Source organism: Felis catus, chromosome A1 (genome assembly GCF_018350175.1).
Source record: "Felis catus isolate Fca126 chromosome A1, F.catus_Fca126_mat1.0, whole genome shotgun sequence".
Taxonomy (NCBI): Eukaryota; Metazoa; Chordata; class Mammalia; order Carnivora; family Felidae; genus Felis; species Felis catus.
In genome coordinates, this window is record NC_058368.1 from 209265815 (window position 1) to 209292446 (window position 26632).

The 26632-nt window shown below is 38.6% G+C and overlaps 1 protein-coding gene and 1 long non-coding RNA gene across 2 annotated transcripts in view; both read left to right on the forward strand.

The window, feature by feature from the left end:
• Positions 1–10422, forward strand: part of NUP155 (nucleoporin 155) — a 72063-nt gene extending 61641 nt beyond the window's left edge. The window contains exons 29-35 of the mRNA XM_011286474.4: positions 2058–2187; positions 3576–3689; positions 4415–4535; positions 5183–5293; positions 7656–7792; positions 9498–9604; positions 10221–10422. Of these exons, the coding sequence (XP_011284776.1) occupies positions 2058–2187; positions 3576–3689; positions 4415–4535; positions 5183–5293; positions 7656–7792; positions 9498–9604; positions 10221–10359 (859 nt within the window). The 3' untranslated portion in view covers positions 10360–10422. The remainder of the gene's footprint in view (positions 1–2057; positions 2188–3575; positions 3690–4414; positions 4536–5182; positions 5294–7655; positions 7793–9497; positions 9605–10220) is intronic.
• A 13497-nt stretch (positions 10423–23919) lies between these two features.
• Positions 23920–26373, forward strand: LOC109491952. Its single transcript, XR_002145606.3, has 3 exons — positions 23920–25045; positions 25530–25633; positions 26026–26373. It is a non-coding gene; the product is annotated as an uncharacterized LOC109491952 (long non-coding RNA).
• The last annotated feature ends 259 nt before the right edge of the window (positions 26374–26632 follow it).

A 26632-nucleotide genomic window follows, 5' to 3' on the forward strand; every position in this document is an offset into this window, starting at 1 on the left:
ATACAATCTGGATAGATCATTAATTTGACCCTGTGTTTTCATTTGGAATTTTCTTTGCCAAAATAATGCAAGTGCTATTTCTAAAAACTGTAGATCAGTTAAGTTAGGAGGAGGATGTTGTTGAAGCAAAGCGGTTATTAAACCAAACTAATCAGAATGGTCATTTATGGGGATACCTGTTTGGCTCAGTCAGTAGAGCTTGCGACTCTTGATCTCAGGGTTGTGAATTCAAGCCCCACCATAGGCATAGAGCTTACATAAAAAAAAAAAAAAAAAAAAAATACATACATATGTACATACAATAAAGTAAAATAAATTTAAAGAGTCTAGATGTGACTAATAGCAAATGTGAGTATGTATATATGTGTTCTTAATTGCTCTTCCATTAGTATTTATTGTCCTTTTTCCTTGTTATAACAATAATTTTATTGTTATTAAGTATTCAGAAATTCTCTGACTTTTAAGAATACTTGTTATCCATATCTTCATTATACATAATACAGTGTAACCGAATTTCCTCCTCATGTGAGATACCCTGTCCATCCACAATTTAGCTCTCAGCTTACCATCTCTCTCCACAATAAAATATCTTTCCAACTGTAATGTTACTTTTTATCACTATACTCTTTGTATATATAGTCTGCAAAAAATAAATTGGTAGCTATAGAATGTTCTATTTTAAGTAATTTAGAAATGTTACCACTTTTAATATGTTTAATTCAAGTATGTATTTTTTAGAGATGAGAGGGGAAAGAAAGGGAAGCTCCTTCAGAAATGGGTTCTAAATGTACTAAACAGACTCCTAAAATAGTCCTTTATGTGCAACATTAAGAGATGGTGAGTGCGAAGTAACTGTCCTCTACACCTGTACTTTGAAAGATAGAAGGGAGAAAGGACTGAATTCTTTTTCCCTTTTGCTTTTTGCAGGGGGGGAGCAGGGAGGGAGAAAATATGGAAGCCATAGTTATACAGAAGGACAGTTTGAGATCTCTGAAAGGAAAAGCTAGTTTTTTCCTGATTCAAATTGAAAGTAATGGGGATATCAAAAGTTACATTTAATACTGCTTGCTTTGAGAGGTTCCCACCAACCAAATGAATTAGCGTGTTTGTTTTTAATGCCAAGTCACTTTATAATGTCAAAGAACCACATCTGATAGAGTTAGGGGATTGGAAAGGACTAAAGATGGTAACCATGGAGATGGATACATGTTTGGGGCTTTCTGACATCTGCCAGCCAGCCAGCCAGAGCACCAGTGATGTATGTTCAAGGAATAGTGAGAAACATAAACACCATTTTTATTCCCAGGGAGCTCCCATTCCAGTGGGTAGATTTCGTGCATGCAAGTTCAGGGTCTGTGAATACAATAAAAATAGGATAGTATGGTAGAAATTGCCGGATGAGGACGAGAGTGAGGAGCTGCTCTAGTTAAGATTGGTCAGAGGAGGCCTCACAAATTGTCATAAAAATTGATTCTTAAGTGACACGGATAGGCAGCTGTTAAAGAACAGAGGAAGGGGTCCAGGCATGGAGCAATGGTCTCTGCAGACGCAATCTATTCGATTCAAGTTTATCATGTTTAGAGTACAAAAAAGAAAGCCATTGGCTTGGAGATGGTGAACAAGGGAGCAGGTAGAAGGAGCAGAGGTTGAAGGAGTGGGTGAAGGCATGTGACATAATCGGGTGTTTGTTTTTAAGAGGTCAATCTAGTTTTGTGGATGATCACATGTAGATTGGCCATATTCAGGTAGAGAAGCGAAGAATGTGAGGAGTAATCAAGAATGTTTTCCTTAATTTTAGTTTTAGAAGAATCCAAGTTTTAATATACTGAATTAAAGTTTTAAAATAGGATGTAACTTTTTTGGCTATAAACTTAAGTATTTCTTTGATGCCTTAAATTGTAGATCTCTTTTATTAGAAATCCTGTAATAATTTTTTCAAGTTTTAAATGGCCTTTTGTGTTCATTTGGTGTATAAAAAATAATGTGTCATAATTGATATATTTGTATATTGGATCCTTAAGAATTCATATAAATAAAATAAGAGTTTTTCCTCCCAGCACAGAAATTTCACTTCAGCAGCGACTAGAGTACATTGCTCGAGCCATTCTTAGTGCCAAAAGTTCCACTGCCATTTCATCAATAGCCGCAGATGGTGAATTCCTTCATGAATTAGAAGAAAAAATGGAAGTAAGTGCTAAAGATACTTAAGCTTTGTCTGCATTGATCAGTAGCCACATTTATTCTATTTTTCCTGCTTCCTTCCAGTCAATAACAGGTCAGTAGCAGTTAGCATTATTCTAGTCTCTTCTGCCTACATGTGTTTATTTTCATATTTAGATATAAATATTTTATTTTTTAAAATTTTTTTTTCAACTTTTATTTTATTTTTGGGACAGAGAGAGACAGAGCATGAACGGGGGAGGGGCAAGAGAGAGGGAGACACAGAATCGGAAACAGGCTCCAGGCTCTGAGCCATCAGCCCAGAGCCTGACGCGGGGCTCGAACTCCCAGACTGCGAGATCGTGACCTGGCTGAAATCGGACGCTTAACCGACTGCGCCACCCAGGCACCCCTAGATATAAATATTTTAAAAGATTTTAAGTCTGTAGCACTTGGGTCACAGCACATTACTGTAATTAAAATTTTTTCTCTGTGGCATTTTTTGAAGGTTTTTTCCAACTGTTCCAACACCAAGGACATTGTATCACAATTACCATCTATTCTGGAAGCTAATGAGTAGATACATGAAATAGAGTAGGTTAAACTGCCCTAATTAAGAGACCCAGAAGTGTATAATGGTCCAAATACAAAAGCTTATTCGTCATTCACAAATATCCACAGAGTGGGTGTTCCTGATTGGCCATTGGCTTTCTTCCACTTGATTGATTTCAAGACCCTATTTTACAGCTTTATTGTCTCCTATGGTCTTACCTTTTTCTTCTCTCAAAGGGAGTTAGAGAATAAAAAACATGTAAGATGCATATTCACTCTCTTAAAGACCTAAACCCTGAAGTGACATACTTTACTTCCACTCACATTCCTTTGAAGAGAACTTAATTTTATGCCGTATCTCCCTGCAGAGGAGTTGAGAAGTATAATCTAGGTATTATCTGGCTACAGTCATGGGAAGAACGAATGTTAGAGGTAGCATAGGCTCTCTGCCACAGTATACTTCCTTTGAAATCTTTTATGTTGTGATGAAGAGTTACTGGTCTCTTAGGTCTTTATTTACACATTTTTCTTATTGAGGTGTAATTGACATCTAACATATTACAGATGTGTAATGTAATGATTCAGTATTTTTAGATATTGGAAAATGATCACCGTATTAAGTCTAGTTAACATTCATCATCATACATAATTACAATTTTTTTTCTTGTGGTAAGAGCTTTTAAGATCTATTCAACACCTTTCAAATATGCACTATGGTGTTATTAACTATAGTCACTATGCTGTTTTGTATACGTTAGTTTTACTTTAACAAACTTAAAGTCAGATACTAGAAATCATTCCTTCAAGTACTTGTTGATTTATCATAAAGAACATAAGACTTGCTTTTTTTAAATCCAAACTAGGTTGCTAGGATCCAACTTCAGATACAAGAGACACTACAAAGGCAATATTCCCATCATTCTTCTGTACAGGATGCAATTTCTCAGCTGGATTCCGAACTAATGGACATAACTAAGGTAATAAAAAAGCAAGTTGAATTACTCTAGCAGTCACCTAATATCTACAGATTCCTTGTTTCTTTTGTGTTCTACTCTGTGTTTCATGGGAAAGATTAATCTATCTCTACAAAATAAGATAAGCCATTCTTGGGAGCATGTTGCTGGGCTGACAAATCACTGCTGTGGTATCTTACTCTTAGGAAGAGTTTACTTGCTCTTTGCAGGCCGTTTTCTACCAAAAATCTATCAGCCTCACATGGGGCTTTGTTAAAATTCCTGCCATCTATTTTATGGCCTTGTTTCTTGTCTTGGAAAAGTAATTTATGTTTCCTTGTATCTTCAAGCCTCTCCCACTCGGTATTTCTGAGCAATTCCTTTTTCAATTATTCTTGAACATTTCTCCAAATACTGTGAAACACTCTGAGATTTGTCAGTATTTCCAAGATTTTGGAAACCCTAGTTTAGACAACACTAATTATAAAAGAAATATCATTGCAGTATTTCCCTGCCAGCCAAAGGGGGAAAAAGGCACAGATGTTGAAATCTATTTAAACGTATTTACCGTGCCTTCACCATTCTTAATCGGGGGTTATGACAGCTGTATGTCATCATGTCTTTATATCATGTATTAGGAACTTTGAATAAAATCCTTGATTACTTTTAATTGTCAAAGAGTGCATCACTGTTAATTTCTGACTGCTGACCTCTGGTTGCATGTATAATGATGACATTTTCTCTGACAGCTTTATGGGGAATTTGCTGACCCGTTTAAACTTGCAGAGTGTAAGCTTGCAATAATTCATTGTGCTGGTTATTCAGACCCTATATTGGTGCAGACACTTTGGCAAGATATCATAGAGAAAGGTAAGTGCTCACTTACGGGTATATTAGCATACATTATTTAGTGACTTGGTAGAGGAATGCAAGCTGCTAGTGGCTCTCCTATATCTAGAGTAGAGGGTGAGTGGAGGGTACGTAGACATGGCAAAGGGTGGTCCTCCAGAGAATGACCTCAGTTTATACTGGAGAGGGCTCTCAGAGAAAAGGATGTGTCATTTTTGTGGTTGTACTTTTTTTTTTAATGTTTGTTGATTTATTTTGAGAGGGAGGTACACGCAAGCTAGGGTGGGGCAGAGAGAGAGGGAGACAGAGAATCTCAAGCAGGCTCCACACAGCCAGCATAGAGTCTGACACAGGGCTCAAACTCAAGAACTGTAAGATCATGATGTGAGCTGAAGTCAAGAGTCAGACTCACAACTGACTGAGCCAGCCAGCAGCCTCTGTGGTTGTACTTCTTAATAAGGGATTCTGAGACACTTTCCTCAGAATCCTGTAAGGAGCGCCCTGGTAAGACAAGAGTATTTCAAACACTAACAGAAACAGAGTATCTGCTCATTATATTAGAATCATTTCTAGGGCATTTGTACCTCGAAACAGAATAAAATAGCCAATTTAAACATTTCCCATTAAAAAACAATTTAGGTTTCTAATGGCGTGTCTTTTTCTTGCAGAATTGAATGAAAGTGTGACGTTGAGCTCCCCGGATAGAATGCATGCTCTTAGTCTCAAGGTTGTGCTCCTTGGCAAAATTTATGCTGGCACACCTCGCTTCTTTCCTTTAGGTAAGCAATAACCTTAAGTGCTATCAGAGGTGTTTTGTTTTCTTTTGATGGTTTTCTTCATTGCAGTGGAGATGCAATGTTCTTCAGAGTCGAATTGTTTCTTTGTTGCTGTTTAGCTCAGCAGTTTAATTCTGCCTCTCCAGAAAGACTTCCAAAGATAGCAGAAATTTGTTGATAAATAGATACGAAACTTTCTTTGACCTTCCAAGTTTATATATCTATCTGGAAATAGTGCTAACAAACTGTTATGATTATATTGTTGGTAACGCTATGCAAGTTCAAGGAGAAAAGAAAAATGGCTGGTGTTTTTCTGCATGGGCAATCTGTGATTAATTCAACTGCAGTCTGTTATACTGAGGACATATTTTTCTTTAAAATAGCAGATAGTTGTGTTAAAAATGCAATTTTGAACCCCTTTCTTATCCAAATATACTGACAATAATTGTTATCTATGTAGTGACTCTTAATTATTAGCCATTTGCCAATGTATAATGTTTTCTTCAACTGTAAATTAACATAAATACACCCATAACGTAGAATGTTAAGCACCTAGTGTTTTTGAAAAATGTTGAGAACCAGGAAAGTGCTCACAACATAACATTAAATTGGGTTTTGTTTTTGTTTTTTGTTTTTAGAGAGAGAGTGCACATGAGCAGGGAGAGGGGCAGAGAGAGAGAGAGAGAGAGAGAGAGAGAGAGAGGATCTTAAGTAGGCTTCATGCTCAGTGCCGAGCCCAGTGCCTGGCTCGATCCCACAATCCTGGGATCATGACCTGAGCTGAAATCAAGAGTCAAACGCTCAACTGACTGAGCCACCCAGGCACCCCTAAATTGTTTTTTGTTTGTTTGTTTTAATGTTTGTTTATTTTTGACAGAGATTGAGAGACAGAGTGTGAGCAGGGGAGGGGCACAGAGAGGGGGAGACACAGATTCCGAAGCAGGCTCCAGGCTCCAAGCTGTCAGCACAAACCCCAACACGGGGCTCAAATTCATGAGCTGTGAGATCATGACCTGAGCCGAAGTCAGCTGCCCAACTGACTCAGCCTCCCAGGCACCCCTGTTTTTTGTTTGTTTGTTTTCTTTGTGGGTTTTTTTTTTTTTGGTTTTGTTTTTTGTTTTTTTAATGTTTTTATTTATTTTTGAGACAGAGAGAGAGCATGAGCAGGGGAGGGGCAGAGAGAGAGGGAGACACAGAATCTGAAGCACATTCCAGGCTCTGAGTGGTCAGCACAGAGCCTGATGCGGGACTCGAACTCACAGACTGTGAGATCATGACCTAAGCTGAAGTCGGATGCTTAACTGACTCGGCCACCCAGGTGCCCCTTTTTTGTTTTTTTTTTTTTAAATGAGGATAGAGACTTGTTTATAAACCATCTCTGATTTAGGACCTCTTCCCTGAAGATGTCAAGAAATAAAATCATTATAGTCATGCCATTTTTCTTGTAAGTATAGATTGAAACTGCCATGATATTTCATTAATGAGGAGAATAAAGACAAAATTAAAACTTAACAATTTTAATAATTTTAAAAAGGCCACATTATACATAATTTCTTTTGAGGTATTTCTGCTTTGACTTAGATTTTTATTTTTATTTTACTTTTTTTTAACGTTTATTTGAGAGAGAGTGAGCAAGGGAGGTGCAAAGAGAGAGGGAGACAGAATCCCAAGAAGCCTCCATACTGTCAGCACAGAGCCCGATGCAGGGTTTGAACTTGTGAATCATGAGACCGTGACTTGACCAAGAGTCAGACAACCAACTGACAAAGACACCCTGGCACCCACTGACTTGGATTTTTAATTTTTGAGCCCAATAAAGTTTAGGGTAGAAGAGTCCTTTTTCTTTCTTTCTTTCCTTTTTTTTTTTTTTTTTTGGTCCATCTTTCAATGACGAACTTCTGAGGGCTTCAAACTAGAAGTTTAGGGCTTTTGAATTTTGATTACCTATGCAAAATTTTTGTATGGTAAATACTAGAGGAGCCGCAGGTTCAGTGGCAGCCTTTTCGGTGATTCCTCTTGCCCATGGATGTTCACATTGGTCAGTCTCAGATTTTAAGTATCATAAATATGAATGTGAGTGTTACTGTTACAATCTTATGACATGACAAGTAGTAAAAAATGAGAATAAGGCCTACTTTTTAGTATCAGGAATTACCAATTCTATAACAACAACAAAATAGTAATTATGTGAGGTGAAGGACATGTTAACTAACCTTACTGGAGTAAACATTTCACAATATGTATGTGTATCCCATCACATTGTATACCTTAAACTTATACAATGTAATATGGCAGTTATAGCTCAATAAGCTGAGGGTGGGGAGGGAGTTAACAATTCTAATTTCTGATCTTTTTCCCTCTCCAGATTTTATTGTGCAGTTTTTAGAACAGCAAGTTTGTACTTTGAACTGGGATGTAGGTTTTGTAATACAGACAATGAATGAAATTGGAGTGCCATTACCTAGACTACTGGAAGTATATGATCACTTGTTCAAGTCACGGGTAAGGAAAATATGAAATAAAATGAAATAATATTTTTTAATTAAAAAAATTATATTTAATGTTTATCTTTAAGAGAGAGGGAGAAGTAGAGTGCAAGCAAGGGAGGGGCAGAGAGAGAGGGAGACACAGAATCTGAAGCAGGCTCCAGGCTCTGAGCTGTCAGCACAGAGCCCAACACAGGGCTTAAACTCACAAACTTGGAGATCATGACCTGAGCTGAAATCGGAAACTTAACTGACTGACCCAACCAGTCACCCCTGAAATAATTTTTTTTAAGGTAAATGAACATTTTCTGGATAAAAGAGGGAGAGCATTTTTATTTATGTCTCATATGATAAAATCGATCAGAAATTTGCTTCATTTGTTGAACATAAATTATCATACTTTAGATTTCTAAAACCGATAATGAGTTGTTTTGCTTTATATTATAAAAATAAAATATTTCATAATATTAGTAAATATAATTATATTTGCTTTACTCTTGGTGGAATAGGCTAAACCCATACATTAAGAATTACCATTTAATGGGGCTCCTGGGTGGCTCATTCGGTTAAGCCTCCCACTTTGGCTCAGGTCATGATCTCACAGTTCATGAGTTCGAGCCCCACATCGGGCTCTGCGCTGATGGCTCAGAGCCTGGAGCCTGCTTCGGATTCTGTTGTCTCCGTCTCTCTCTGCCCCTTCCCCACTTGTGCTCTGTCTCTCTCTGTCTCTCAAAAATAAATTAAAAAAAAAAAAATTTTTTTTAAGTAAACTGTAACCTTTAAAAAAAAAGAATTACCATTTACTCTAACAAAACAAAATAACAGAGTATTTATTCCTTATAACTTCATTTAAAATATACCAAACATCTTCCTCACCACCAGAAAAGAAAACTTTTGTTAACTGTGATGGTAATACCTGGTAACTAGATTTATGGTGATCATTTCTCTGTATAAACAAATAGGGAATCGTTACAATGTACACCTGAAACTAATAGGTGTCAGTTATACCTCAGTGTAAATAAAAATCTTTCTTACCACATTGAGCCTTATCAGACTATGTATTTTCTAATTTTTATCCTAAGATAAAAGATCCAAATGAAATCTTGTTGACGTATATATCATTCTTTTATGGTAGCACCATCAAAACGTTTATGCAGTGCTTTACAAGGCCCTTGTATATCTCATTTAAGCCCCACAATGAGCCTACGATGGAAAATGAGCAAGTAGTAGTATCCCCATTTTCTGCTACATCTGACAAGGGCTCAAGTCACATAGCTAGTAACTGGTAAAACTAGAACTAGAATTAAAATTCTTCACTGGTTCACGGGCTCAGTCAGTTGAGTGTCCACCTCTTGGTTTCAGCACGGGCGCCTGGGTGGCTCAGTCAGTTGAGTGTTTCAGCTCAGGTCATGATCCCAGGGTCATCGGGCTCTGTGCTGAGTATAGAGCCTGGTTGAGATTTTCTCTTTCTCTCTCTCTGTTCTCTCCCCACCCCTCCTCAAATAAAAAAATGAGAAAAACATTTTTTTTAATTAAAAAGATTCTTTACTGGTTTAGTCTTTTATTTACAGTATCAGACTAAGTGTGCATAGGTGTAAAGTAAAAGTGATGTCACAGCTATCAAAAAGAGAAACATAAATGATTAAAAAATCAGTTGACCAAAAAGAAAAATCAGTTGACACAGTTTGCTTTATAACTCATGATGTGTATTTTCTTTATAGGATCCATTCTGGAACAGAATGAAGAAGCCACTGCACCTTTTGGATTGCATACATGTGCTCTTGGCAAGATATGTTGAGAATCCTAGCCAAGTTTTAAATTGTGAGAGGTAACTATAACCGTTTCAAATGTTTCTGATAGGTATCTGTGCAACTAAGTTGGAGAGAATGAAGGAAGATGTGGAGATTAACTAGTTGAATGATACCAATTAGCATGTATAAAAGGTTAGGTTAGGGTTTTTACCATTTTTCAAGCCTTGTCCTAAATCCTTTCTATAGGTAAAGTGATATGAGTTATGAATTACTTCTACACTGCTTCTGTTTTGAATTAGTGACTTAGTGTAGTTCAGTTATGTCTTTGTGATATTATTGGCCATTTCAAGGTATATTTGTTTGAAAAGACCAAAAAAATGTAAATAATTTCATTTTAGGAGTCATACTTAATTGCTTCTTTCCCGTTATAATAATCTTCCAAAGGAAAATGGTGGTTATGTGGTAATTCACCTATCTCCTGCATTTCTTGCTTGTTTTCATTTATTTAACATTTACTTAATCCTATCATCCTTGCTCTTTGTGGGACTATACTAAAATTAGCAGAAGTTGGAGAGAAGTCTTATGGGAGGAAATGTTTCTTGGGAGAAAAAAAAGCAAACTCCCGTGGGAGAAAGGGGAGAGGAAATGTTTCTGAATGTATTGATAGTTGATCAGGTATCTTTTCTTTTACAGGAGAAGGTTTACAAATCTGTCCCTGGATGCTATCTGTGGTTATCTGGTTGAGCTTCAGTCTATGAGCTCATCAGTAGCAGTACAAACCATCACAGGAAATTTTAAATCTCTTCAGGCTAAACTCGAACGGCTTCATTAATATTATAATGTATTTTCATCTATGCATTTTGATCTGTAAAATAAAAGCTCAGCTGGGTCCAGATATCAGGTGCTGTAAATCTAAGAACAACTTTAATAGAAATGTGGTTTTAAAAGTGGCTACTATCTACAAACAGTACATTTGCCAGATGAATTATTTTTTACTATTTTGTTTTTTAATAATCAGGTTAAGAAACACCTGAACTAAGATTACCTATGATCTTAACACAAGAATAAAAAATATTTAGAAACTCTTATTTTTAATTTAATGCAAGCAGAAAATTTGAACTTATGCTATTCATTTTCAAGTTAGTCCAAGGATATGGATACTAAAACTTAAATAGGCTAGCTGAGCAGGTCCCATAATACTGGATTCTACAACAATCCTTTTTTTTTTTTTTTTTTAATGTTTATTTTTGAGAGGGAGAAAGACAGAACATGAGCAGAGGAGGGGCAAAGAGAGAAGGAGACACAGAATCCAAAGCAGGCTCCAGGCTCCAGGCTCCGAGCTGTCAGCACAGAGCCCAACACAGGGCTCAAATTCACAAACCACGAGATCATGACCTGAGCTGAAGTCGGACGCTTAACCGACTGAGCCACTCAGGCGCCCCTACAACAATCCTAATACAGGCAAATAAACACTGTCTCTTTTTAAAAATTATTTAGGTTTTGGGTTCATCTTTGGAAAGGAAATTTCTTTCCAGCTACTAATTTTGCCACAATTCCTAAAGATTAATACATACCTGGCTGTTTCTTGAGCAGGTGGCAAATGTGTAACAAATGTTCTGTGTCCTAAAAACCTACACAGAGAGATACTGTTTTCCTTTAGTGTCTACCTACCAGTCCTTGAGACTGATAACTGACTCCATTAAAGCAGTGGTTCTCAAAGTACGCACCAAATGGCCACATAAACATCATCTGGGAATTTGCTCCCTGTTTGATTCCCCCTCCTCCCTCCCCAGTCAATAACCATAATAAATGAGTTTTACCCAAGATATGATATATAAAGCAAAATTGTTAGGAATGTAGTTTTTAGCCTTCAACAAATTGGAATAAACTTAACCAAGTTCCCCAAAGTCATGGCAACAAGGGAGGAGAATAGACTGGGAATGACCAGGACTAACAAAAAGCAGGAACACGGACTTCTTTCCTTTCACCTTTTATGCCATCAAGAGTAATCACCTTCTGCTTATTGTCACTAAAACATGTCTAACAATTTTTATAGTACATTTTGAAAATATTTTTCTTTCTTATACTTTCCCAAGATCATGGGTTGACCTTTTCATATTCTCCTAGAATGTAGTTCCCTTTTTCCCATAATCTTCTAATTCATAATATTTAATAGACTGTCAAAATGTCATACATAGGTACCACTAACTCTCATAATTTTCAGCTTTCAGTTCCTTTAGTTTTTTTAATATGTAAAATTTAAGTTATACACTGTTAATTTTCTAAGCTTAAAATTCTGTCATGTCTACTTAAAATGAAAGTCTTGCTTAAATGTTATTTAGCCATGACTCCAGTCCTGGAAAAAAAAATGTATACACACACACGTATATATAATTAGACCATTTACACACAAACACATTAATATCCATGTTAAATATACTCAACTCACAATATTAAAGCTATATCTTTCAAAAGGAAAGCTAACAGGGCTAAATGGTCCTTAGGAGTCAGAAATCTTAACCCTGTTCCTTTCATCACAGAACACCTTCTGAGGTTTATAAAACTTCCAGCTACTCAGCAGATGTTTTCCATATCCTTGGGAGAGTGAGACCCCTAAGAGACATTAGGTCCTCTCCTTTTTAACTGTCTAGAACAGTGTTTCTAAAACTTTTAATTCATAAGAACCACCTGGTGTCCTCAAAAAAATAAATGTTCCACCTGTAATGTGATGCTGATACTGGTGGTCATTGGATCAAACTTGGAATAGCATTGTTCTAGCACATTTATCTACTGTATTAGTGTATTTTGTACTTGGTATGTATTCAACACATTTCTTTATAATGACTATTAAACATATAGACGATGAATAATAACATTGTTTATGAAACAGTGCATTCATTGTAGGCAGTGAGGAGTCACTGAAGATCTTGATTGTGACATATTTGTTTTAGGTAGATCATTTTCATGTGGCAAAATGGTCAGGAAAGAAGAGAAAAATCTATTTTGAGTAACTGCAAGATATGGGATATTGACCCTGAAATGCATGTGATGTATGTCCAACATTTCTTTAGTTATAACATATGTGACTTTCTAGTGACTTGTTCATGAACACACTTCTCTACCCATCACATGCATTTCCTCCACATTTATGTTTTATAGTTCATTTCATCTCAGGATCACAGATTGCTCATTCTCTTCCTCAGGATACTTCCCGCCCTCTTTTCCTCTTTTTCATGAGAGGAAAAATTATGAAAGTGATACAGTTGTATCAAGAAAATGAAAAACTGGAATATTAAATGTAAAGGTCTTGAAAGGGCACATAATTTTCTTTCATTTTTCTATCAGTGTTTTCATTTAAATTCTCTTAATAATAAAACATTTTTTCCAGAATATTTTTGAGCCTTCTAGTAAATCATTTAAACTCTGCAAACTTTTATTTTCCTAATAAGCACATTTTCCTCATAAGATTAAAGTAGAAGACTTACTTAAATCTAAAAGTTGGTAAGAACTAATGTAATCTATTTTTATTTAGTTTTGTTCTATACTTCAAATATTTAACAATGCTATTATTTTTACTTCTTTTTTATTGCAAATTTTTTTTTAAGGGAGCTCACCCATGTGTAAGTGGGGGAGGCGCAGAGGGAGAGAGAGAGAAAGAGAATGAATGTCAAGCAGGCTCCATGCCCAGTGTGGAACCCAGCTCTGGGCTTGATCCCACAATCCTGGGATCGTGACCTGAGCTGAAATCAAGCGTCAGACGCTCAACGACTGAGCCATCCAGGCGCCTCTAAACGTCATTTCTAAACTGCATTATGACATGCTTGAAGTGAAACATTTGTTTTAAAGCCCTCAGTTACGCTTTTTGCATTTAGGAAGCTCCTATCAGCAGGATGCTAACCCTTTTTAAGATTAATCAGTTTACCATGCAGGAGCTAGGATTATCATATCTCCAGCCCACACCTGAGTTTTCGCTTGTGCGATGAACATTGGTATTTGGTTGACCTCCAAAGCTCCTCAGTCAAAATATGACTGGATCTGTGTTCACTCCTCTCCCTGCAATCTGCCCACTCCTGTTCCTCCTCCTCTATTTTCTTTTTTTTTTTTTCTTTTTCTTTAAGGTAAGCTTTATACCCAACATGGGGCTTGAATTCATGACCCTGAGATCAAGAGTCTCATGCTTTACCAACTGAGCCAGCCAGATGCCCATCTCCTGTATTTTATACCTCAAGTCTTTATCATCTGAAATTTCCACTCAAATATGAGTAGTATCCTTAAATTCTTCCCTCTCATTCCAAATCCAGTTGCCAATTTCTTAGCAAGTTTGTTTTCTTAATATCCATTTATCTGTTCAATTATCTCACTATTTTAGGTTTTTAGGGTTTAATGAGGTTATTCTACTTCACTTGGATGTCTACAGTAATGTCTAACTGGTCTTCCTGCCTCTAATTTGACACCCCTTCTTTGTTCCTTTTCCACACTAACGTTAGTGCAGGGTACCTGGGTGGCCTAGTCAGTTAAGCGTCCGACTTTTAATTTCAGCTTAGGTCATGATCTCACAGCCCTGTGATTGAGCCCCATATCAGGCTCTGCGCTGGGCATGAAGCCTGCTTAGGATTTTCTCTTCCTGTCTGCTGCTCCCCCAGCTCAGGCACGTGTGCACGCAAGCTCTCTCAAAAAAAGAAAGAAGTTGAAAAAACAAAATGTACACCTACATATATTATACTCCCACGTTTTCCCTTGGAAGAAATTCCAAATTTCTGGTGTGGCATTAGGACTTTATTGCAGTTGGCAAAAACAAAAATAAGAATTTTAGTTTAAGCCAAAGAAGAATTTATTAGCCTTCAAAACTAAGAAGTCCAAGTATAAACCTACTTCTGCATGGCTAGTTCCAGAGCCTTGATATCTTCAGGGCTTTCTCTAGGTCAGTTCATGTTTATTCTTTGTGTCTGCAGACAGTTTACTCCATACCTCCTGGGAGAATGCAGGGAGTGTCAAGTGACTTTATCTCCCTCACTCTAACCCAGACATATAGTCAATGGAGAAGTCCTAGGAAAGGTTCTCGTTAACTCAGCTTGAGTCATGGACTCAGTCTTGGGGTGTGGTGGTACAGGATCATCACCCAAAGTATACAGAACAGGAAAGAAGTGTTTTCTTAAAGAATTGAATGCTAGGCACACAGCATTCCACATAAGTCCACTATATCTGTCCACCTACCTTGCTTACCACTTACTTTCTAATGCTATATATAATGAAGACGATAAGCCCATAGAGCCAAAAAACACAATGAATCCAGAGCAGGACAGACACAAAATCACACCAAAGCATATCATAATCAAATTCTCAGCAAATAAAAAATAGAAGGGAACCTATTCAGTCTGATAAAAAGACATCTATGGAACATGTACAGCTAAAATCACACCTAATGGTAGAAGACCAAAAACTTTCTCCTTGAAGTTGGGAACAAAATATGGATGTTTCTTTTCCACATTGTGGTTGGAGGTTCTGATCATTGCAACTTGGCAAACAAAAGAAATGTAAAAACGTATAAATTAGAAAAGCAGAAATAAATACATGGACAGGCAATTATATAGAAAATCCTATAGAATATACAGAAAATACTAGAACTACTAACTAGGAAAAAAATGGTAGAACTAATAAGTTACATCACAGGACACAAGGTCAACATACCAATTGCATTTCTATATACTAGCAACAATTAAAAATTTTTAAACACTCCTTTAAAATAGCATTTAAAAAAACAAAAGAAAGAAAAAATACCCCCTCTCTCTGCCTTAAAATAAAATAAGAGGGTCACCTGGCTGGCTCAGTCAAAAGAGCATGCGACTCGATTTCACGGTCATGAGTTTGAGCCCTAGGTTGGGTGTAGAGATTATAAAATTATATATATATATATACACATATATATATATACACACACACACACACAATAAGACATTCTTTTTTTTTAAATTTTTTTTTTCAGCGTTTATTTATTTTTGGGACAGAGAGAGACAGAGCATGAACGGGGGAGGGGCAGAGAGAGAGGGAGACACAGAATGGGAAGCAGGCTCCAGGCTCCGAGCCATCAGCCCAGAGCCCAACGCGGGGCTCGAACTCACGGACCGCGAGATCGTGACCTGGCTGAAGTCGGACGCTTAACCGACTGCGCCACCCAGGCGCCCCAAGACATTCTGACAAGATATGTGTAAGACCTGTGCAATGGAAACTATAAAACAGTGCTGGAAGAAAGTAAACCCCTAATGAGAAAGATAAAATGTTCATGGGTTGGGAGACTGAACTAATAACACATCAATTGATAGATCCAAAGCAATCCCAACAAGATTTCCAGAAAGCTTTGTAGAAATTGACAAACTGATCCTGAAATTTATATGGGATTGAGAGATTCTAGGATAGCCAAAACAGTTTTGAAAAAGAATAAAATTGGAGGACATATTCCAATGATTTCAAGATTCTATTATTAAGTTACAGCAAGGTGGGGCGCCTGGGTGGCGCAGTCGGTTAAGCGACCGACTTCAGCCAGGTCACGATCTCGCGGTCCGCGGGTTCGAGCCCCGCGTCGGGCTCTGGGCTGATGGCTCAGAGCCTGGAGCCTGTTTCCGATTCTGTGTCTCCCTCTCTCTCTGCCCCTCCCCTGTTCATGCTCTGTCTCTCTCTGTCCCAAAAATAAATAAAAAAACATTGAAAAAAAAATTAAAAAAAAAAAAGTTATAGCAAGGTAATGATGTGGCATTGGTGTAAGGATTATACATATGAATCAATAGAACAAAATAAGCATACAGAAATACATGCACACGCTTGTACAGGCAACCAATTGTCAACAAAAGTGCCAAGGTAGTTCAGTGGGGGGAAGAACAGTCTAATGAATGGCACCAAAACAAATATCCACACGGAAACAAAACAAAACCCTCCATTTTTACCTTGTAAGATATACAAAAATTAACTTGACATGCATCACAGATGTCAAGTTAACAGGTAAGACTGAAACTTCTGGAAGAAACTAGTAAAAAAAAAAAAAAAAAAAAAAACGATCTTTGTGATCTTTGATTAGGTATGTTCTTAGCATGTAGAAAACCTGAATCAGAAAAAGTTGATAAATTGAAATTCATCAAAATTTAAGACATCTCTTCAAAAACCACATTAAGAAAATGAAAAGGTAACCCACACATTGGGATAAAATATTTGCAAACCACAGATCTGTTAAAGACAGACATACATTTGATCCTTGAACAACATGGGTTTGAACTGTAGGACTTCACTTTTACACAGGTGTTTTTCAATAAATATATTGGAAGATTTGGGGAAATCTGTGACAGTTTGAAAAAATGCACAGATGAACTCCACAACCTAGATATAACCAAAAAAATGAAAAAAAGTATGCTATGAATGCATTAATATATGTAGATACTACTGTTTTAGCATTTACATAAAATGTACACAAATCTATTATAAGAAGTTAAATTTTGCGGTGCTGTCTGGCTCAGTCGGAAGAGCATATGACTTAAAACAAAAATTTTTTTTAAGAGAGTGAGTGCAAGTGGGAGAGAGGGGCTGAGGAAGAGAGAGAATTTCAGTTCGGTTCCACGCTCATCCCTGAGCCTGACTCGGGCTTGATCCCACGAATCATAAGATCATGATCTGCGCAGAAATCAAGAGTCAGACACTCAACCAACTGAGCCACCCACTCTCCCTGAGCATGTGACGCTTGATCTCAGGGTCCTGAGTTCAAGCACATATTGGGTGTAGAGATTACTAAAAACAATAAGCAAACTTTAAAGAAAAAGTTAAAATGTATCAAAACTTATACACACACTTAGACTGTGCAAGACAAACACCATTTGTAGTCAAGATGTAAACAAACATAGAAGTGCAGTATTAAATCATAACTGCATAAGATTAACTGCAATACAAACTATACTGCTGTAATAATTTAGTAGCTCACCTGTGTCTACTGCAGTGAGCTCAAATGTTGCAAGTATCTGCTTAAAATGCCAAGTGATACTAATCATCATGTAAGCAATTGTCTCTCCAGTAAATTGCACAATACAGTAAAAAAGATCTCTTATGGTTCTTGTGCATTTTTCATCATATTTAGTGCTATCCCATAAACCTTGAATAACACCAGGAGACCCATAGGAAATGCCTCCAGTGATGCTGAAAGGGCTCTCGAAGGAAATTCATGATATTACAAGAAAAAGTTGAATTGCTTGTTCTGTATCATAGAGTGAGGTCTGCAACTGTCGTTATGCACCATTTCAAGATAAATTAGTCCAGTGTAAGGACCACTGTAAAAAAAGAAAAGTCATGAAGCCAGCACTGCAGCTACACCAGCAGGCATGAAAACCTTGCATTTTTTTGCAAAATACTTTTTTATCTCATTGAAAATGCAGCTTTTATTTGGGTGTGAGATTACTGTAAGAAAGGCATACCTTTGGACACATATGATTCAAGAAAAAGTGAAGTCATGGGGTATCTGGGTGGCTCAGTCGGTTAAACATCCCACTCTTGATTTCAGCTCAGGTCATGATCCCACGGTCATGATCTCATGGGATCGAGCCCCTTGTTGGGCTCTGCACTGATGGCACCAAGCCTGTTTGGGATTCTCTCTGCCCCTTCCTTGCTCTCTTTCTCTCTCTCCCAATTAGGGTGAATAAGTAAAGGTTAAAAAAAAAAAGTGAAGTAGGGGCACCTGGGTGACTCAGTCAGTTAAGTGTCTGACTTCAGCTCAAGTCATGATCTTGCGGTTTGTGGGTTTGAGCCGAATTGGGCTCACTGCTGTCAGCATGGAGCCTGCTTCAGATCCTCTGTCCCCATCTCTCTCTGCCCCTCCCCTGCTCATCCCTTCCCCTCTCCTCTTTCCCTCTCAAAAATAAACATAAAAAAATACTCTTTATTTAAAAAAAGTGAAGTCATTATATGACAACTTAGAACAAAAGGAAACAACGACCTAAAGCTGGAGAATTTAACGCCAGCAAAAGATGGTTTGATAATTTTTTTTAGCTTGTTTGCTTGCTTGCTTGCTTGCTTTCTGAGTGAGACAGCAAGTGGGGGAGGGGCAGGGAGCAAGGGAGACACAGAATCCAAAGCAGGCTCCAGGCTCTCAGCTGTCAGCACAGAGCCCAACATGGGGCTCTAACCCACGAGTGGTGAGATCATGACATGAGCTGAAGTCAGATGCTTAACTGAGCTACCCAGGCGCCCCTGGTTTGATAAATCTAGAAAGTGGTTTGGCTTAAATATAAAGGTAGGGGTGCCTGACTGGCTCAGTCAGATGAGCATGTGACTCTTGGTCTTGTAGTTCGAGCCTCAAGTTGGGATTACCTAACTTAAAATAAAACTTAAACATATATAATAGGGGAAGCAGCTTCTGCCAAGTAAGAGGCAGAAGAGTTAACAGATTCCTGCCATTAAAATCATTGAGGAGAAAGGATATCTGCCTGAACAGGTGTTTAGTGTAGACTCAAGTTCTTTATTCTGGAAAAAAAAAAAATGCCACGAAGAACATTTGTTACTAAGGAAAAGAAGTGAACATGAGGATTTAAGATAGGAATGGATAGGTTAAATTCACTGTTTTGTGCAAATGCAACCAGGTTTATGATCAAGACTACACTCACATATAAAGTTGCTAATCCCTAGGCTTGAAGGAAATAAACACTAGTTGCCAGTCTTTTATTTTATTGTTTTAAGTTTATTTATTTATTTTGAGAGAGAGAGCAGGGCAGGGGCAGAGAGAGAGAGGGAATCCCAAACACAATCCACACTGTCAGTGCAGAGCCTGACCTGGGGCCTGAACTCATGAGCCATGAAATCATGACCTGAGCCAAAATCAAAAGTCAGATGCTTAACTGACTGAGCCACCCAGGCGCCTCTCCCAGTCTTTTCATTGTACAACATGAAAGTCTGGACAATAAGAACCCTTTTCCTGGATTGGTTCCATCGATACTTTGTCCCTGAAGTCAGGAAGTACTTTGCCAGTAAGGAACTGCCTTTTAAAGTTCTTTGGATATTGGACAATGCCCCTGGTCACCCAGAACTTCATGAGTTCAACATGGAAGGTGTCAAAGTGGTCTACTTGTCTCTAATCACAACAACTCTAATTTAGCCTCTAGGTTAAGGGGGTCATAAGGACCCTTGAGGCGCATTACACATGGTATTCTATGGAAAGAATTATCAATACTTTGGCAGAGAAACCCAAGAGAACATCATGAAAGTCCGGGAGGATCCCCCCACTGAAGATGTTATTGTTGTTACAGAAAAAGCAGTGGAAGCCATCAAGCCCGAAACAATAAATTCCTGCCAGAGAAAACTGTCCAGATGTTGTGCCTAATTTCACAGGATCTACAACAAAACCAATTAAGAAAATCATGAAAAATATTGGATATGGCAAAAAGGTGGGTGGTGAAAGTTTTCAAGATCTTGGAGAAACTCAAGCGCTAATAGATATCACACCAGAGGAATTAACTGAAAACAACTTGATAGAGAGGAGTGCTTCTGAACCAGTGTCAGATTTTGAGGAAGACGTAAAAGAAGCAATGCTAGAAAACAAACTGACATTAAAGAATCAGGCAGGAAGGGTCTGATTATTCAAGACTGCTTTCGACTTCTTTTATGACACGGACCCTTCTAGGATATGGGCACAGAAACTGAAACAAACAGTGGAAGAAGAATCGGTGCCGTAGAGAAATATTTTTAGAGAAATGATAAGAGCAAGAAGTCAGACAGAAATTACAAAGTATTTCCATAAAGTTACATGGAGTGTGCCTCCTCTCCCACCTCCCCTTCCACCTCTTCCATTTCTTTTGCCTCTGCCACACCCGTGTCTCTGTGCAAGACCTGTCCCTCCTCCTCCTCCTCCTGCTCAGCCTACTCAACTCAACATGAAGACAAGGATGAAGATATTTATGACGATCCATTCTCACTTGGCGAATAGCAAATAATAATCATCCCACACAGCTAATAAACATCTGCAGCATATGTGTGTGTTTTGTGAAGACCTAATAGCTGTGCAGTAAGAACTATGTGAGATGTCTTGTGTCAGGTTATTATCATCATCACCAAAATATTCATTGTGTAGGACATTGTATACAAGATGTGTATGCAAGTGGGTAGCCTTTCCTTACACAGGCGTAAGGTGAGTGATATTTAATATACAATGAATAACGTGGTAATTTTCTTAGTGTTTTATAACTTGGCTTTCAAAAAATTATATTACCATACAGTATGCTTCTGTCTTGTAACGGTGAAACTGTGTATCTGCCATTCATGAAGAAGTAAAACAGCTCAATAAATTGGTTAAGGTATTCCCAAAATGATTGTATACTCACAGACCAACACTTATGAATTATTTTTGGACTCAGATATTGTGATCTGTGTTTTTCAATACAATTTTATGGGATAGGCAATCCATCATGAACCTGCACATCCCACGCCCTTGCAGGACATGCCAAGAATGCCCTGATTGCTCTTTGCCAAGGCCATTTTTTTTACGTTTATTTATTTTGAGAGAAAGAGAGTACATGGGAGGGGCAGAGAGAGAGAGGGAGAGAAAGAATCCCAAGCAGGATCCGCATTGTCAGCACAGAGCCCGATGCAGGGCTTGAACTCACAATCGTGAGATCATGACCTGAGTGGAAACCAAGAGTCTAATGCTTAACTGACTGAGCCACCCAGGTGCCCCATCCTTTTTTTTTTTTTTTTAATATTTATTTATTTAGAGACAGAGAGAGCAGGGGAGGGGCAGAGAGAGAGAATCCCAAGAAGGCTCTGTACTGTCAGCTCAGAGCCTGAAGCAGGGCTTAAGCTCATAAACCATGAGATCACGACCTGGGCTGAAATCAAGAGTTGGACTCTTAACTGACTGAGCTACCCATGTGCCCCTACCCAGGCTATGTCTGAGGGTTGTGTTTGCTGATGTAATGAGCTGGCCTACTTGTCACTCACTATAAAATGGGAAATCTCCCAGCTCAACATTCCTCTCCTATTACACAACACATTTCATCCTTCTAGCTACCTGTATTGCCCTGTGAGAATTGGGAGGTACGGGGAACCTCATGGACATTATACTGACACTCTTGCTTACTGCTTTTGCCTTGAGAAAGTCTCTGACTCCAGGAGTCTTATGGGTTTTTCCAGTCTTCATGAAATAGTAACAGAAGAGTTTGTTAGCTTGTATATTGGGTAAAATCCCAAACTCTTCACAGACTCTGACAAATAACAACTTCTGACGACCACGAATATTGGTGATGAGGCATTTCTAAGTGTTCTGCTAATAACTCGGGAATTTTCTGCCGAGGTGTAGACAGCCACTGCACGTTTTGAAACACAGGCACGGGTAACTACCACCACCTGTCTGACACCTGTTGTAAAAGTCATCCCATGGGGTGCCTGAGTGGCTCAGTCGGTTAAACGTCTGGCTTTTGATTTTGGTTTTTGAGTTCGAGCCCCACATTAGGCTCTGTGTTGACAGGATGGAGCCTGCTTGGGATTCTCCCTCCCTCTTTCTCTCTACCCCTTTTCTGCCCAAGCTCACATTCACTCTCTCAAAATAAATAAACTTTAAAAAAATTATAGAAAATAAAAATTAAAAAGTCATCCCAGTTTTTTTTTTTAATTTTTTTTTTCTTTCAACGTTTATTTATTTTTGGGACAGAGAGAGACAGAGCATGAACGGGGGAGGGGCAGAGAGAGAGGGAGACACAGAATCGGAAACAGGCTCCAGGCTCTGAGCCATCAGCCCAGAGCCTGACGCGGGGCTCGAACTCACGGACTGCGAGATCGTGACCTGGCTGAAGTTGGACGCTTAACCGACTGCGCCACCCAGGCGCCCCAAAAAGTCATCCCAGTTTTAAGATGGCAAAATGGGAAGTGCATCTTAGGATGGATGAAATATGATACTTACTATATAGATATTTTTTGTTTATTTATGATCTGTTCTTCAGCATCTGGATAGCAACCTGACTTGGGGTATCTCATTATTAGGGTACTTGATATAATGAATTTTTAAATCTATCCATTTTCTCTTTCACTTTCCTAACAGGTACCCAATTTCATGAAGCTACCTTCCCTTCCCCAACACAGACCAGACTAGATCCTCACAGCTAAAAGCCAATCCAGATAACTCACCCACGTTCACAGTGTTTGTGAGTCATGAAATCTGAAAATGTTATATTCAGGGCATGTGACTCAATTTAGGTTAATGAGATATGAGAAGAAGTGGTCTTACGGGAAAGAAACATCTTCCTTCTTCTGATGAATCTATCAAAAGAGATGTTCTCCCACTCAGGATAACTAAGTCAGTGGTATGCTAAAGCCACTGGTACTGGTTTTAGAGAGCTAATTGTTGCATTTTCAGGAAATTCATGAGCCAGTTGATGTCAGGCTTTAACTTGATATCAGTCATGGTAGAAAAATTTTCTGTACAAAAATTGGCAAATGCCACACATCATGGCTTCTTCCCCACCCACTAAAGCAGGTTAAATATTTACCAACATACCACTGCCTTAAGTCCTTCCTACCGGGTCCAGTTAGTTAGCTGAGATGGGGCAATGTGGGAGGGCAGGCTTGACTGCTTAGGTCCATCTTAGCAGTGTGGAGAACAGCCGCACCCATAGGAGGCCTCGTATTTACAATCTGCCTCAAGGAGCTCACTTTACATTTCCTGAATGTGTCCTACATTTACTCCATATGATGGAATGAACCTGAGCCTGAAACTGGGAACCCGGAGATTTTAAGGAGATTTTCCTTTGTAGCAGCAGCTACCCCTCCCTCTATTAGGGGCAGCTTGCCATTTTGACCACATGCTTGCATCAGCTGATAACCTTTCAGGGCTATGAGAAGCCTCATCAGAACATCTGGGAAAAAGTGGGGCACCTGGGTGGCTCAGTTTGTTTAGGCATCTGACACCAGCTCAGGTCATGGTTCATGGGTTTGAGCCCCGCTTCGGGCTCTATATGCTGACATCTCAGAGCCTGGAGGCTGCTTCGAATTCTGTCTCTCCGGCTCTCTCAAAAATAAATAAAACATTAAAAAAAAGAGAACATCTGAGAAAAAGATACTTCTCACCCTCAGATTAATCAAATAGTTTGTCTTCTTAGTCCCCTTAAAAATTAATAAAGAGGGGCGCCTGGGTGGCTCAGTCGGTTGAGCGTCTGACTTCAGCTCAGGTCATGATCTAGCGGTCTGTGAGTTCGAGCACCACATCAGGCATTGTGCTGACAGCTCAGAGCCTGGAGCTTGCTTCGCATTCTGTGTCTCCCTCTCTCTCTGCGCCTCCCCTGCTCATGCTCTGTCTCTCTCTCTGTCAAAAATAATTTTTTTTAATTAATAAAGAAAAAAGAAAGAAAACCACCCCCCAAAAACCTGAACTCATGATCTTTCTCCACTGTCCTATCAAAATCCTCTTCATCCTTTAAAGGTGAATCTGGGAGCTGATAAATCTCTTTTTTATTTTAGTCAGAATTTTTTGTTTGAATAGTAGCTTTCAGTATATGATTTTTATTTTCATTTTATGTATGTATGTATGTATGTAATCTCTGCACCCAGTATGGGACTCAAACTCATGACCTCAAGACCAAGAGTCACATGCTACTGACTGAGTCATCCAGGCACCCCAATGTATGATTTTTAAAAAACTGATTTTAATTGAAATAACATACAGAATAGTACACAAATCACAGATAAGTTTTCTCAAAGTGAACACACTTGTTTACCACCCAGTGAAGATATAAAACCTTATCTAAAAGCATGTATATTCTTTCCTATGTTCTGTCTTGATGACCAGGGAATTTAGGCCCAGCCTTACTTTTGGACTTACTTTTTTCCCTCTGTGTGGGATGTCCTTTCCCTTTTGATGGGTTTTCAGAAAATAGAAAGAAGAATTCCAGTTTTTCTTTAAACAAGAAGAGAATTTAGGACTTGAAATTAAAACGATGCATGTTGCAACAGAACTGTTACACGTCTATAGATAAAGACCAAACAGCAGCTGGGTAAACTATCAAGGGATCCCCGCACAGTCCACCTATCAGGTTACACAGTTGAGGGGCTTGTTCTGAAGTAGAGCCTCAGAAGACAAATCAGAGGCTGAGTCCCCATTACTGAGAGGACATATGGACCCACAGAACTTGCTATGAGAAAGTCTTCTGTCTCTGACAACTCTAACCAATGCCGTGATTCAGTTTAATAGTTTTTGTTGAACTGGAAGACTGTCAAAATGGCTTCCGGACAATTGTCTGTCCAAGTACATGATACGTTAATCTTTCAAGTCAATGGGAAGCATACTTAAAGTATAAAATGGCCGCATGTCAGGTGACAGGGAAAATCCACGATTAGCTATTGCTACTGCAATTCTGCAACTCACCTTGTCACAGTGATTAGTCTATGAATGACACTTAAATAAAGCCTAAACCAATCAATGCTTTTTTTTTTCTTTCTTTTTTTTAGGACTAGTGATTGACTCAAAGTGGATGCGTGACTTAAATTGTTCCAATTGGAGTGAAGCACAGGTTGGGGAAATAGATTTTTTTTTCCAGGATGGTGCGGTGTGATAGTGTAAGACCTGAGACATCTGTAGCCTTTTGCTACCATAGCAGACATTATATTTTTAAAGAATATTTGGGGAAGTAATTTTATATCCATTAAAGTATTATTGCCTTACATATTATAGCAGGGTTCTGAGAAAGAAACACTAGAAAATGTGTGTGTGTGTGTGTGTGTGTGTGTGTGTGTGTGTGTATGTGGTATATTTTTACAGGAATTTGATATTATGCAATCAAGAGAACTGATTTAAGCAGTCTCTGTAAGGTTCTTTGTGTCAGATGTGGAGCTTGAATTCATAGAGCAGTCAGGCAGCATGGGAAGATGGCTGCAAAATCTAAGACAGTTAGGACACGTTGGGCCCTACAAGCATGAGCTGGAGATCAGGAGGATGGACCAAAATCCATGTTAGTTGTTGTTGCTTCTGACTTTGGTGGTACTGATGTCCTGCAGAAGCCGAGGCCTTCTTCAGGGAGCTAAATACTTATACCTGGCCCAGGAGTTGGAGACTTTGAAAGAGGATCCAAGGGAGGTTAGAGCAGCTGCAAAGCCAGCAGGTAAGGGACCAGACATGTGGGCTACAAGGTAGCTGCTTCACTTCTGCCCTTGAAATCTCCCATAAGAATCTCCCTTGTGGTCTACTCTAGCTAGAAACATACAGGGAAGGGATTCAGCCTAGCCACCTTGACACAGTGAAAAGCCAGTGCACTACCCATTCATTGAATCAGTGGCATTCACTTCTTTATATAGAAGATAGATACCACCTAAAGCGAAGTTTTCATTTTCAGCTTCAAGTCTCCAAGTAAAATTATTATTTGATTCTTTAACAAGACAACTGTCTGAACAGTTCAGCTTTATTCACAAAAGTGTATTCTAAATTTCTTGTTAAATATCAAAGTCAAAACATTAAAGTCTGAATATGGCATTTTTTCCATATGCCACAATGCAGGAGCAATCCAGAGAAGAGTCAGAATATGTGTAAGAGGAGTCCTATCTGGAGAAGAAGAAGAAGGTGGAGGAGGAGGAGAAGAATGAGAAGGAGAAGAAGGAGAAAGAGAAGGAGAAGAAGAAGGAGAAGAAGAAGAAGAAGAAGAAGAAGAAGAAGAAGAAGAAGAAGAAGGAGAAAGTCCTCTGACTTAGTGGAAACAAGGAATCAGATATGCGTGTATTTCAAGATAAAAATCTCATGAGCATGGGGTTGAGGATAAAGTTGAAAGTAGAGTAGATTTTCTGTCATTGGAAAAGACAATATGGGTGTGATCCTACCAGAATAAAACATGGTAATGTGATAGGGAAAGGAAAGACCTGCTCTCAGCTCTTTTGTCAAATTCAAAGCATATAACTCACATGCTCTGGGGAAGTTGAGAACAAGAGCATCCATTTGAAAGGCACAGAATGGAAAGACAAAGGATGTGGCTGAACCTCGGTGGGCAATGTAGCATCCTCAAGGGAGAAAGAGGCTTCGCAGCTGAGCCACAGTAGATACCAGTGCAAGAGATCAGAAGCAGGTATCAAACATCCTGAAACAGTGATGGGTAAAAATACAGAAAACAAAG